At 44.8% G+C, this 13,458-nt stretch overlaps 2 protein-coding genes across 3 annotated transcripts in view; both read left to right on the top strand.

Moving 5' to 3' along the window:
- LOC121159406 (alsin) overlaps window positions 1–2,731 on the top strand; it is a 56,261-nt gene extending 53,530 nt beyond the window's left edge. For both annotated transcript variants that reach the window (XM_040984449.1, XM_040984448.1), the window contains exons 32-33: window positions 183–279; window positions 1,480–2,731. In XM_040984449.1, coding sequence (XP_040840383.1) covers window positions 183–279; window positions 1,480–1,518 — 136 coding nt within the window. In that variant the 3' untranslated portion in view covers window positions 1,519–2,731. The remainder of the gene's footprint in view (window positions 1–182; window positions 280–1,479) is intronic.
- Window positions 2,732–9,209: 6,478 nt separating this feature from the next.
- Window positions 9,210–13,458, top strand: part of LOC121159381 (MAGUK p55 subfamily member 4) — a 32,483-nt gene continuing 28,234 nt past the window's right edge. Inside the window, exons 1-3 of the mRNA XM_040984400.1 lie at window positions 9,210–9,288; window positions 11,198–11,319; window positions 13,073–13,150. Of these exons, the coding sequence (XP_040840334.1) occupies window positions 9,210–9,288; window positions 11,198–11,319; window positions 13,073–13,150 (279 nt within the window). The remainder of the gene's footprint in view (window positions 9,289–11,197; window positions 11,320–13,072; window positions 13,151–13,458) is intronic.

Genomic DNA, 13,458 nt, shown 5'->3' with positions numbered 1-13,458 from the left:
GCCCTTTGCTTTTCTAAACCAATGAGGGGATTGTCCTCTCCCGCTAGAAAAAAAAAAACCCCCACTTCTGTGGACCCATTCCGTTGTGGCACTGCTCTTCTCCGTGAGCTGTTCACTGTTCCCCTATCCCATAAAAGCAGCCGTATGCCCAGGTGAGCATGTCTTGTTTCTCTTCGGGGCAGGATCAGGAACTTGGGCTCCGAGGTCCACCTCATCGAGGACCTGATGGACCCCTACCTTCAGCATGGAGAGCAGGGCATCATGTTCACCACTCTGAAGGTGAGCTCAGGCATCGCCTCATAAGTTTTCATCTTAAAATCTGTTCTTCCTTTTCTTCCGTGTGCGCTGCCATGAATCACTTCCGTCTATGCAAGAGTTCATTGCACATGGTATGTGCCTTTAGAGTACACATGGGTGACAGTTCAAATGGGTGGGGAGGCCTTTACTTCTGCCAGTGCTCATTTGCATATTTATATTACTCTCCATGCAATAATGTCACCTTAAAAATGAGCCTGCTCTAAATATATTGAATTTTAGATTCAAAGATTTATTGAGTTCTTCCTGTGGTGGGGCCAGACCCAGTTATTCTGTGTGTCTTGCATGGCCTGCAAATTGGTTGTCCCCCACCTCTGGTAGTGCAGCAAAAAAAGCTGGCTGAGTCAGTTGTGCTTTACTGTCTTAACTTGGCCTGTCAGTTGGCCTTTCAGATTGCTTCAAAGGCTTATACTTATGTAAAGCTAGTTACTGTCCACAGTGCAACCCACAGCAAAAACTATTAGAATAAAGGTAAAACACATTAAGGCAATTTGTAAGTCCTCTTTGCCTTGTCCTGTGCTTATTGTAAGCAAAAGGTTGCCAACAAGTTTCTCCGGTCTGGGGGTCATTTCCACTTTCCACCTTGGAGGAATTGCATGGGGAGAGCAAGAATATGCCCACTCTGCCACTTAGTAACACACTGTCAAAATCACAATAGTTGAGCCAACAAAGTATGGTGATTGTTATGGGAACAGTCAGATAATTAAACAAAAGGTATTACCCCTTTATAGGCAGGATTACAATGAAAATTTCACATAAAAAAAAAACATCAAAAATGAAAGAAAAAGAGAAGAATTATTTAATGCAAGGTGAGGCAAAGTATTGACTACCTCATTAGTAATTTTGGAGGAAAGATGTGAATTAAAGGAATTTAAGTACTGAAAACATTACATCAGGCAGCAAATAAAAGAGGTGGATTTTCTTTGAGACTTGGTGGGAAAATGCACAATATTTTATCTATGCTTATTACACAGTGAGGCAAAAAAAAGGTAGCCATCCCAGAGAGAGAGCCCAGTACTAGAAGAGAGCAGGGAGTGGTGAAGGCAAGTGGATTTGTTGGGCCTCGGTACTAATGAGGGGTGGGCTTTCTCTGGTTCCACGTGTGTTGTTGTTTATGCAATTCCCTTAAGTATAAACTTGAACTTGTTTTGAACTTTTTCTCAGGCATGTTACTACCAGATCCAGCGTGAGAAGCTTAACTAGGCCACACAACAGCTTGAGATCCGGATTATCCACTGCAGAGTGCTATAGCACCATCTGGCATCTTCTGGCTGTAGCAAAGAACAGTGTGGAACTTGGAAAGGACATTGTGATGTTTTGGTTGTCATTTCTGAGCCTTACTAATAATCAGAGCCCACAGCGCAGGGGGCGGGGGAAGAAAAGACTATATGGTTTAAAAGGAAGGATTGAAAAAGAAGGTAGAAGTCCATTTAAACCAGTCTTTGGCGCGTGTAAGTTCCCAGAATATAACGCCACCTGGCATTTGGAGAAAGCAACAGCAAATGTCGGCTCCACAGAGTTAGAAGGAAAGTTACCAGCTTCACTTCTTCCATTAAACAATTGATGAGTATTTTGAGTTCCTGATTTGCCTGAACCCATCTGCAGTGACCCCAGAGCCCTTTGCAAGGACCAGCCTATACTTGAACTCACAGTGGCCACACTCTGCCTTCCTGAATCCCAACGTGTCATGTGTGCATCCTGCTTTGCTGAGGAAGGGGACAGAAGAACTTGTGAACTGCAGTTTTAACTTTTTCTAAGCTTTTCCACAACGGTATTTAAATGGAAGAGGGTCTAAGCAACAGCTACCTTCCCAGCCTGACCCCCAACCGTGGAATGCATTCAAGTCGTGGGCATCTGTCTCCTGTGAAAAAGAACATAGGAATTGAGGCTTCACTTTCCTCCCTGTGCTACACACAGTGAATACACTGGAATCTAAAAACTGAGTGGCAGCTGCCGGGGGAGCTCAGGAGTCCGTGTGCAAGGGCTGCCATCAGTGGCCTTCCAGCAGGAGCCTGAGGACCTCGCGCCTGCAGGCTGACGAAGCCAGCTCTGGCTACCACATCTCAAAAGCATTGCACCTCCACATTTTAGAGTTTGGCTTTTTTGTGTGTATTTGTTTTAAACGTGCCCTGTTTTAACTGCTTGGTTTACACTGTACCAGTAACGCCAGTAGCTGTTCCAGATAACATAGGTGCTCTCGCTCAGCTCGGCTTGGCTCAGCTAGGCACCACACCGTGCTGAGCGGACACGGGTCCTGATCTCTGTGAAGTGACTCGGCAGACATTCATCATGTTTGTGAAGGGATCATGGTTTCAGCTCTACTTTATAATCAAACTAAGTGTTTGTTACACACTGTTTCGGAATGTAGGCTGTCATGTAACAGCAGTTTTCATAATAAAAAAGATGTTCATCTTTATGAGCTTGTTTTATGGCTGCAGAAAAAATGACACCTGCAAAGCTAAAGGAAAGGCATACTCGCTATTTCTTTCATCCACATCAGAATCCGGACATCTCTGTATTGGACTCAAAAGTCCCTATGGGACATTAGAAAATTTCTGTTTCTGCTTCCCTCCCTCCCTCTCCCTGGCTTTAAAATAAACTGATTGATAGCATCTTTCTGGCATAGAACAAATTCATGATCTGATGTTATTTAAAGATGTATTTATTTATATTGGAAAGTCAGATTTACATAGAGCAGAAGAGAAAGAAAAATCTTTCATCTGCTGGTTCACTCCTCAAGTGGCCACAACAGCTGGAGTTGAGCTAATCTGAAGCCAGGAACTTCTTCTGAATCTTGCCTATGGGTACAGGGTCCCAAGGCTTTGGGGTCATTCTTGACTGCTTTCCCAGGCCACAAGCAGGGAGCTGGAAGGAAAGTGGAGCCAGGATACAAACTGGTTCCCCTGTCAGATCCCAGTTCATGCAAGGCGAGGACTTTAGCCACTCGGCTACCATGCCAGGCCCCAGTGTTTTGATCTTAACAATGCAAAAACATGGGTCTTCAGGAAATATATTCTTTTATCAGAGTGATTCCTACTTTGATTGCTATAGCTATTTCTCACCCTCTCATTTAAACAGAATCAGGGAGAGAAAATGAGAATTTGTAATTCTGGTTAGATTATTACCAGTCCATCTCTTGGCTGTAGTAGTTCCTCCAGAGCCCTTTTGATCTTTCTGCTGTTTCCTGCCAGAACGTGCTTGCGCGTGGTTAGAAGGAGTCTGACCATTTTTTAACTTTTGTAAAATGCCTTGTGTTTCTGTTAGGAGTTGTTTGGACTTTTTGAACAAATACTCAAGTATCATATTTGACCAGTAAAGTGAAGTTTACTAATTGTGTCACTTGACAGGGGAAAGTGGTCGGAGAGGGATAATACAATGGTACTTAAAGAAGTTCCTGCGGCCTGGCGTGGTAGCATAGCAGCTAAAGTCCTTGCCTTGAACACATCAGGATCCCATATGGGTGCTGGTTCTAATCCTGGTGGCCCCACTTCCCATCCAGCTCCCTGCGTATGGCCTGGGAAAGCAGTTGAGGATGTTCCAAAGTCTTGGAACCCAGCACCCACATGGGAGACCAAGAAGAGGCTCCAGACTCTGGCTTTGGATTGGTTCAGCTCCAGCCATTGCGGCAGCTTGGGGAGTGAATCAACAGACAGAAGATCTTCCTCTCTGTCTCTCCTCCTCTCTGTATACCTGACTTTTTAATAAAAATAAATAAATCTTTTAAAAAATTTCCTGGAAATGGAAGTAAAAAATGTTTATTTTTATGTAAAAATATTGAAATCCACTCATGAGATGGGCTGTTTCACAAGTCTATAGAAAATGCATATTATAAGAAATGCATGGATTTCAACACTTTTTGGCACTAAAAGCCAAAAAGCTGAGCCAACATGAACCCAGGAGCTTCTGGGTCTCCCATGCAGGTGCAGGGTCCCAAGCTTTCCCAGGCCATAAGCAGGGAGCTGGATGGAAAGTGAAGTAGCTGGGACACACACCAGCACCCCTCTTGGGATCCTGCGGCTTGCAAGTTGAGGATTTAGCTGTTGTGTGGACGGTTAGTCCTAGTGGAGACTTCTTGCTAGAGTCCTCAGTGAAACTGTCCAGTTACTTCTTGGAGAGCCTTCACACTACACTCACGCTTTTCAGGTCATGCATTAAAATGACACATTTCCAAGTCTCAGCAAAGCTTAGTGTGAAGGGAGCCACACAGCATGCTGCTGCCACTTTGCAGATGTGTCACACTCAGGAGGAATGCCCATGGCAGCCTGGGAGGCAGACGCTAACCCTGTTCCTCCCATGTTGCAGAAAAAGAGTGCTGTGACTAGCGCACTGCCAGGGCGGAACCTGCACCTGAGAGCTTTACTACTCTAATTCCAGTGCTCTTTGATACCAAAGCTCCCAGAGGTGTCATTTTTCAGAGGGGTGATACATTGAATATTGTGAAAGTAGGGGCTGGCGAGGTGGCTTTGCAAAGTAATTCTCTACCTGTGGTGCCGGCATCCCATGTGTGAACTAGTTTGTGTCCCAGCTGCTTCACTCCTGATCCAGCTCCCTATTTATGGCCTGGGAAAGCAGTAGAGGATGGCCCAAAGCCTGGATACTTTTCACCCACATGGAAGACGAAAAGTTCCTGCCTCCTGGCTCCTTGCTTCGGATAGCTCATTTATAGCTGTTCAGGCCACTTGAAGAAAGAACCCGTGAATGGAAGATCTCTCTTCCCTTCTCTGTAAATCCTCCTTTCAAATAGAAGCCTTTAAAAAAAACCTGAAAACTTCATTGGAATTATTTTTTTTTAATAAAATACACTATGTACAAAACACTGACAGGTACTCCCATTGTATTTTTATCTACTGAAGAGCAGAAAATGTAGCCTGTTGTTTATCCTGGATAAAGGAGTTGATGAACTTGTGAAAATTGCCATCAGTACCCTTTGTCTTACACTCTGTGATAACTGCTTCCAAATGGCCTGCTTCCCACTGACCAGGCCCTGCAACAGAATTTTCACAGCAGCTAAGATGGTTGGTTCTCTACCTACAGGTTCCATACCTGTAAGCTTCAACCAATGGCAGATAGAAATAGTTCTTTAAAAGTTGCTTCTGCCCTAAATGTGTAGTGTTTTCATTATTTCCTAAACATTGCAACAGTTCAAATATCAACAGGGTATTAGCTAAGTAATCAAGAAGTGATTTTAAAAGTATACAGTGAGATACGCCTTAGCTATGTGCAAATGCCACACCATTTTATGTAAAGTACTTGAGCAGTTGACAATTTTAGTGTCCTGAATCAGTTCTCCCTCAGATGGCAAGCGATGCTCATGACTGCAATCTTGGGTGGAGGATGAGCTAACTCTTGGTTGAGTACTGCCTAGGGACTTGTTAGCTGGCCGGAAGGACTGGCTGAGGGTCTTCTCTCATTTACTCAGTCACGTGAGGATGTTAATAATCCAGCTCCACCCACAATTTTTCCTTTGGTTAAAAGAGATGTGTGGTTTTTTGGTTTTGTTGTTGTAGTTGTTTTTTTGTGGAGTGCCAATATTCCCAAAACAGTTAACAAAAATATTTTTGGTGTTAACCCTTTGCTGGTAACCTGAAAAAGGAAGGATGAGGTGAAGGTTGAGAATGATACAAAATGGATTGTTGGGTGCAAGGGACACGTAAGAAGATTTGCGGCGAGATACTTAAGGGGGAATTCAGTGGTTAGCCTGGGCGAGGCCTGCGGATTAGGTCCGAGAGCATGTGCAGAGATTTTATCTAGAGCAGCGAGGTGACTTTGGCAGCTAAGGGCCCACGCGTGCTTCCTGTGCAGGAACAACAGCAATTGTACAGTCTTACAGGTAAGCGATCTTGCCCAATACTCCTCGGTTACCAGAAGAGCAGTCCTCCAGCGGGCTGCCTCCTCTGTCCATTTTGAACAGCTAAGGATAGGATGCTGGGTAATCTAGTGCAAGTGCTTCTGTTTCATAGTGATCCAAATTGAAGAATTTTATTTAGAAGAACAAGTTTGTTTTGGGAAGCCATCTCCTGAGTGTGGAATAAAGAGTTGTCCTAGAGACAATAAAATTGAGAACTCATCCTGGTCAATGATGTTGCAGTAAGGGTCATTTCTTTTAAAATTTCAGGTACTTTTTAGAGGTTGTTCTGGCAAAAAGTGTTATTTTGAAAAACATGAATAGTAGGAGTTGGAGGTTATATACTATTTAACGGCAGTTGGTACATTTTTTAAAGCTAATGGAAATACTGATTCTTAAAGTAATTTTTGGGATACATTCTGTCAGAGTCAGCAACCCTAATGAAGTTTGGCTATTGACTTACTTGTAGGCTCACTCAGGAGTTCTCATTCTGAGACAGCGAACAGGGCTGCAGCGCAGCTGATGAGGTCGGTGCAGAAATCCCAAGGACAGGGGGGACACCTCAGTCCTGCTAGCCACTAGCATCTTTTGGGACAAGGGAAACAGAAGAGGAAAATTCAACTTTACCCCTGGTTCACTCAACCCTGAGCATCTCATTGAATGTCAGATTTCTTCTCTGTAAAATGAAGATTGCACCTCTTCAGCTCCTGATTTTCCGGCTGGGTAGAGAAGGAGGGGGGAGGCTATGAACCAGGCTGGAGAGAAAGTGGGGCAAAGCTACCTCCTGCCTCCGAGTTAACTTCTCAGCTGCTTCCAGAGCCTTGTGGGAGGGATCGGCCTTTTACTTCCATATCTTGGTGTCTTGTTTTTCCATACCATCCTAACAAGAACTGCAAACAAGGGGGGCGTGCTAAGGTCCAAGCCCTGTGGCAGGTGAGGCTGTGATGTGAGCAAGATGAACTCTGCTTCTCCAGATAAACGTACGGGGCACTGAACAAGTTTATGAAAAAGAAGATTAGGAGGGAGAAGTGCTCTAAAGATGAAAATTCACAGCCGTTTTCTTAGCTACCTAGAGGAGGGGAAGATTCGTTTTTTTGTTGTTGTTGTTGTTTTTTTAAGATGAATTTATTTTTATTGGAAAATCAGACATTACAGAGAGGAAGATCTGCTGGTTCACTCCCGAAAGGCAGCAACAGCTGGAGCCAAGCCAATCTGAAGCCAGGAGCTTCTTCCAGGTCTCCCATATGGGTGGGTGCAGGGTCCCAAGGTTTTGGGCCATCCTCAACTGCTTTCCCAGGCTGCAAGCAAGGAGCTGGATGGAAAGTGGAGCAGTCTTGCAAAGCTAAGACTTTAGCCACTAGGCTACTGTGCTGGGCCCTGGAAGATGGGGCTGTGATAACAAAAATACCCTAGAATAAGTGGCTTAAGCAACAAACTTTGATTTTCCTAACATTCTGGAGGCTGCAACCAGGATCAGAGTGCCAGCAAGGTTGGGCTGTAGTGAAGATTCTCTTAGGGCTGCTTCTGGAAAGGAAATGGCTTCTTTTTTGTTGTTGTTGTTGCTGGGGGGATGGGATTAAGGGCCTTCTATGGGCACTAATGTCATGAAGGATGAGGCTTCACTCACATGAACTCACCTTAACCTAATTATCTCCAAAAACCATCACCCTAGTAGTTGGATCTTGATCGTGTGACTGGAGAGTGGCCAATAGTAAATTTGTTGCAGAAATCTCAAGATACCCAGGAATGCATGGTTGTTAGAATTGTGGGGTTGCCTCCATAAGTGAGAAACTTTGGATCAAAATGAGCTGCTTGAAATACATGAAAGTTAGCTAGCTACCCCTGAAGTTAGCTGTAAATAATACAGCAATAGGCATTTAATCTGAGTGGCTTCATCAAGGATATGTGGCTTGTGAGACCTGCTAAGGTTGCCTGGTACCAGCCCCATCTGCTGCCCTGACTTATCTGCCAGGCACTGCATCTCCCTTTCCAAATTCCACACCCTGGAAGTGCTCTCCTCTCTAAGGAACATGAGTTCCACCTGCAACCATTGGGATGAATGGTTCAACCAAGGCTGATGAGGCAGAACACTCCATGGTGTTATAAATTGTTATTGATGTTGTGTTGTGGCATTACATTGGAGGGGATGATACTCTGCCAGCTATACTTTCAGACCGGGGATGGTCTCCCAATGAAACTGTTGAATTTATCTGGACAATAGGACACTGGACCCTATGCATGGTACCTGCCTGCAATGAAGGAATTATGACTGGATATTAACTGTACTACTGCAACGATGATGAGGAATCCAACGTGGGGGGAGGGCTTGGGGAGAGGTTGGGGGAATCCCAGAGCCTATCAAACTGTGTCATAAAACGAAATTAAAAAAAAAGAAAAAAGAAAATAAAGATGAATATCAAGTTAAAAAAAAGAAAGAAAGAAAATTGGAACATTCAGTCTTAAGACTAAAAGAGAATGAATATGGGAGAGGTGTGTTAATTTAGAGAATTCTATGACTCCCCTAGGTGGTGGAGCTGTGAGCTAGAGGCAGCTTCTTCCCTGAGGGCCTAAAGGCCTGGGACTGTCCTTGCAGCCCTGGGATACCTCTACCTATGACCTTCCCCATGAACCAGATAGAAACATACCCAAATGTTCAGGGAAGTACAAGTAAAATATGTGTGAGTGCAGTAACATTTTCAAAGTCCACGCATCACTGTTTTCCAACACACACCTCCCATAGATATTTTGGAGTTTGCTTGTACAGTGATTTGTCACCTGTTTAAAAAAGAGGATGTGCTATGTTTATAAATATGTGTAGTGAAAAATGTGAAATCTAATTTTATATGAATTGAAGTTAAAAAAAAAAAGGAGATGGGGTAAGCTGCTTTACAGGACAGTGTCATCCCAGAGTGGGACATAGTGTAAGGCTTGCGCAATCAAAATCTTGGAAAATGGACTGCAGTGTGCTGAGAGCTGTGTGGCCAGCGTGAGCTACGGAGCGTCCTTGTCTTTCTAGGTCTGAATTCCCTTCGAAGCTCAGGCAGGGAGGATGATACACTCAGACCAGGGAACAAACCCACGTGAGCGGAAGGACAGGAGACGTTCTTCAGCAACCAAATCTGAAAACGGTATGTGGAGCATGGGTTCCTTTACTAAGATCATCTCCTAAGTAACTGCTAAGTGGATGGAAAGAATCCCAGGGGGTTTCAGTGATGCCTGCAAACAGCTTGTCGGGCAGATGTGATGTCTTTGCTACAAATCCTCCTGGCAAGCTTGAGAGCAATTTTCCTTTTTAAAGATTGATTTATTTTTATTGGAAAGTCAGATATGCAAAGGCAGAAGGAGAGACAGAGAGGAAGATCCTTTGTCCACTGATTCACTCTCTAAGCGGCTGCAACAGCTGGAGCTGTGCCTGTCCAAAGCCAGGAACCTCCTCTGGGTCTCCCACGCGAGTGCAGGGTCCCTAGGGCTTGGGCCATCCTTGATTGCTCTCCCCGGGAACAAGAATGGAGCTGGATGGGAAGCGGGGCAGCCGGGATTAGAACTGGCACCCACATGGGATCCTGATGCATTCAAGGCACCGGACCCAAGAGCAATTTTCAAGAGAAGAAGTCAGTTGATGGATTCAGAACCCTCCTGCCTTCTACCCTGCAATATTTTGTGTAGAAGAGGAATTAAGTGCTGTGTCCCAGCAAGTTAAGTTCCAACTTGGGATGCTTGGCTTATCACATCAGTGCATCAGTCCTGGCTACTCAGCTTCTGATCCAGCTTCCTGCTAATGTGTCTTGGGAGACAACAGATAATAACCCAAGTGCTAAGGCCCCTGCCACTCACACGAGACTTCCAGATGGAATTCCTAGCTCCTGCCTTTGGCTTGGCCTAACGTCAGCTGTTGTGGGAATTTAGGAAATGAACTCATGGATTCTCTCTTTCCACCTTCAAGTAGGTGAAAAGAAACATTGAAAAAAAAAAAAACAACACTTACCTTATTCACATTCAAAATACCAGTATAAAAACAGGATTTCTATGAATACATTCGCTTAAAAAAGCATTCATTAAATTCCATTTAGTCCATTAATCAGTTGAGATTTATACTAAAACTGTCAGAGCTTTCAACACATTTTCATTAACAGTTTTCAGAAAGGGTACATACAAATGACTATGTTTAAGATAGAGGAAGAAGATACAGGAACCATTGAAATTATTCTGGGATAAAGGGCAGGCTGGAAGGATTGGGGCAGGGAATACAGTCACATTACAGTCAGGATACCTTTTTTATTCCAGCTAACATTAGCAACAGCTCTATGAGAAAGTCAGCATAAGAGAGTCTTTCTGGAAGTTCAAGAAAAAAATGTAATTAAAAGATAAATCTATTTTGGTGTGAAATATTTTGGAAATTTGGGCCCGGTGCAGTGGTCTAGTGGCTAAAGTTCTCCCCTTGAACGTGCCAGGATCCTATATGGGCACCAATTCTAATCCTGGTGGCCCCACTTTCCATTCAATTCCTTGCTTGTGGCCTGGGAAAGCAGTCAAGGATGGCCCAAAGCCTTGGGACCCTGCACCCGTGTGTGGGAGACCTGGAAGAAGTTCCTGGCTCCTGGCTTCGGATTGGCGCAGCACCGGCCATTGCAGTCACCTGGGGAGTGAATCATCGGACAGAAGATCTTCCTCTCTGTCTCTCCTCCTCTCTGTATATCTGACTTTGAAGTAAAAATTAAAAATCTGTAAAACAAAAAGTTGGAAAATATGTGTATGTTTTTCAGGATACATGTTTCCCAAAAACTTTTGCAGTGGCCTCATATTCTCATTTGGCCACAAGGAAACTGGGTTTCAAAGAGTTGCATGAACTTTGGAAGTTCACATGGCAGGCGATGGGCCAGGGCTGGAAGCCAGTTATCATGCCCTTTTAAATCCAGGGATACTTCTCCTCCTGAGATCGAGAGGCATGACCTAGAGGTCTGAGCCACCTTGTGCAATTCCAGCTGCCTTTCTTACTGCCCCCACCTGCCCCCTGGTCTCTGCCCTCTCTCCTTCTAGGCCTCTCCCACATCTTGAGACTGGTGCTGCAGGAGCTGAGTCTGTTCTACAGCAGGGACGTGAACGGAGTGCGCCTTCTGTACGACCTCCTCCACTCCCCTTGGCTGCAGGCTCTGCTGAAGGTGAGAGCTCCTTAGCTACGAAGCCTGTGCCTGCAGAGGGCGGCAGAGACCCATCACGTTAGTCTGCTTAGGCTGCTCCCACAAGGCAGCGCAAGAACACTGGAAATTGATTTCTCACCGTCCTGCAAGCTGGGAAGCCCAAGATCAAGGCATTGGCTAACTTCGTGTCTGTGCTGGGCTCCCTGAGAAATTTCTCACTGTGGTGCCTTCACATGATGGATGGGTGCCAGAGGTCTCTCTCAGGCCTTTTGCTCAAGGGTACTCATCTCAGCCATGGGGGCTGCCCCTTGTGACATGATCGCCTGCCTAACATCATCATCTCAGGCCTGAGGAGGTCAGCATGTGAAGTTTGGGGGCACGCAAGGATTTGGTCATAGCAGCTCAATAATATTGCTTGCCAATTGACAAGAGAGTTCAACTTGGAGAAAGTTCTTGGAAGGCAGTCTTCAGGCAGGAGGTGCACAGACCTCTTAGAAAGGAAATGACTTCGGTGGGAAAGATCACAGAGCTCCTTTTCCTTTTTCCCTTTCCTATCCCTCTTTTCCTCTTCCCTCCTCCTCTCCTCTCCTTTTCTCCCACACCCTCTCCTTTCCACAGCCTCTGGGATCACCAAGCACCCTTCACAGTGGCAGCAACAGCTGATCAGTTGCACACAATACTTCGTCCTTAAGGCCAACTTGGAACAAACAAGAATCCTTTATTGTTCTTTTAAATCCATTTGAGAAGCAGAAAGAGATCTTCCATCGCAGGCGCATTCCTCAAATGCCAGGAATAAGCAAGGGTGGGCCGGGCTAAAGCCCAGAGTGAGTGCCTCAATCCAGCAAAGGGGTGACAGGGATCCAAGCACTTGAATCGTTGCCTCGGCCCTCCGGAGTGTGCCCTCCGGAGTGTGCGTTAGTTAGCACGAAGCTGGTTTGGAAGCAAAGCAGCCAGGTCTCCAACCAGGCACTCCAATAGAATGTGGGTGTTGAAAGCAGTGGCTTAACTGCAGGGCCAAACGCCTGCCCCAACAAAAAATAATTTCTTTTTTCTTTTTAATTTATTTTTTTAACAAAAAATAATTTCAAAAAATTATTTGTCTTGGAAAGTGAGATGTTTGTACTTTAAAGAATCTCAAGATTTTCCTCACCTAAATGTTTCTTCTTCCGTTGTAATTTGGCCAAAATGCCATGCACTATGTAATAGAATCGCTAAGTGGTACATGCCACTGCAATAATCACGCTGTTCAGAACAAAATGTTATCAAGAATTTTTTTGAGGTCATTTTTGAGACTGTGGGTGTTTGCTTCACTTCAGTGTGAAATGTGACACATTAATATTAAGCTCCTAAGAAAAAGCGACAGTGTCTTTAGCATGAACAAAACAGTCTTCACAGCACAAGTTTTGAAACATTGGTTTTCCACCAGCAGTCTCCCAGGAAGTCGGAATTTTTAGGAATGAACTTTGGTGGGACAAACAGCTAGTTCCCAAGATCAGGTCAGGAGAGCAGAGGTAGTGCACCGAGAGCACAGTACCAGTGCCCCCCACAGTGCCCAGGGCTCCCCCAAAAGGTCCTCCTTGCAGCCCCAGAAACCCTGCTCACGTTTAGCTTAGTGATTTTTGGGTTTCTTTTTAGCAATGAATTGCATGGAGAAGGTCAGTTTCCCACAGACCTTTGAAGCGTTGGAGCCGCTTGAGTTCATTTGAAAACCCTCGATTCCAAGTGCTGGCCATCACTTTATCGCTGTCACTTCTCCCACCTTGTCCTCCTGCAGGTGTATGACTGCCTCCAGGAATTCAAAGCGAGGAAACTGGCTCCTGCCACACACCATGCACAGGCGTTATCCCACGAGGTAAGGTAGCTTCGCCTTAGAATGGCAGAGCAATGTGGGAAGGTGGCTGATCTGCAGTGTTGTTAAAGAAGACCCAGAGGCCCCAGTGAAAACATGTCACTGATACGTGGGCTTCTCAATGTTTACCATTGAACTTGAATATAAGGCAGAAAATTAGCTGGCTATTTTCTCAAATTAAAACAGAAACTCCTGCATTGTTAGCATGCAGCTGCTTATTTCTTGCTTTCCCCTCAACCTTGCTCTCAATTTGCCATATGTAAACAGAATAGAGTTATAGTAACGACCTCTGAATTTATAGCTCTATTTAT

Source organism: Ochotona curzoniae, unplaced genomic scaffold, assembly GCF_017591425.1.
Source record: "Ochotona curzoniae isolate NIBS_2020 unplaced genomic scaffold, NIBS_Ocur_1.0 contig_4148, whole genome shotgun sequence".
In the NCBI taxonomy this organism is placed as follows: Eukaryota; Metazoa; Chordata; class Mammalia; order Lagomorpha; family Ochotonidae; genus Ochotona; species Ochotona curzoniae.
The sequence above is the reverse complement of the archived record's forward strand: the minus strand, read 5'-3'. Positions and strand labels throughout refer to the sequence as shown.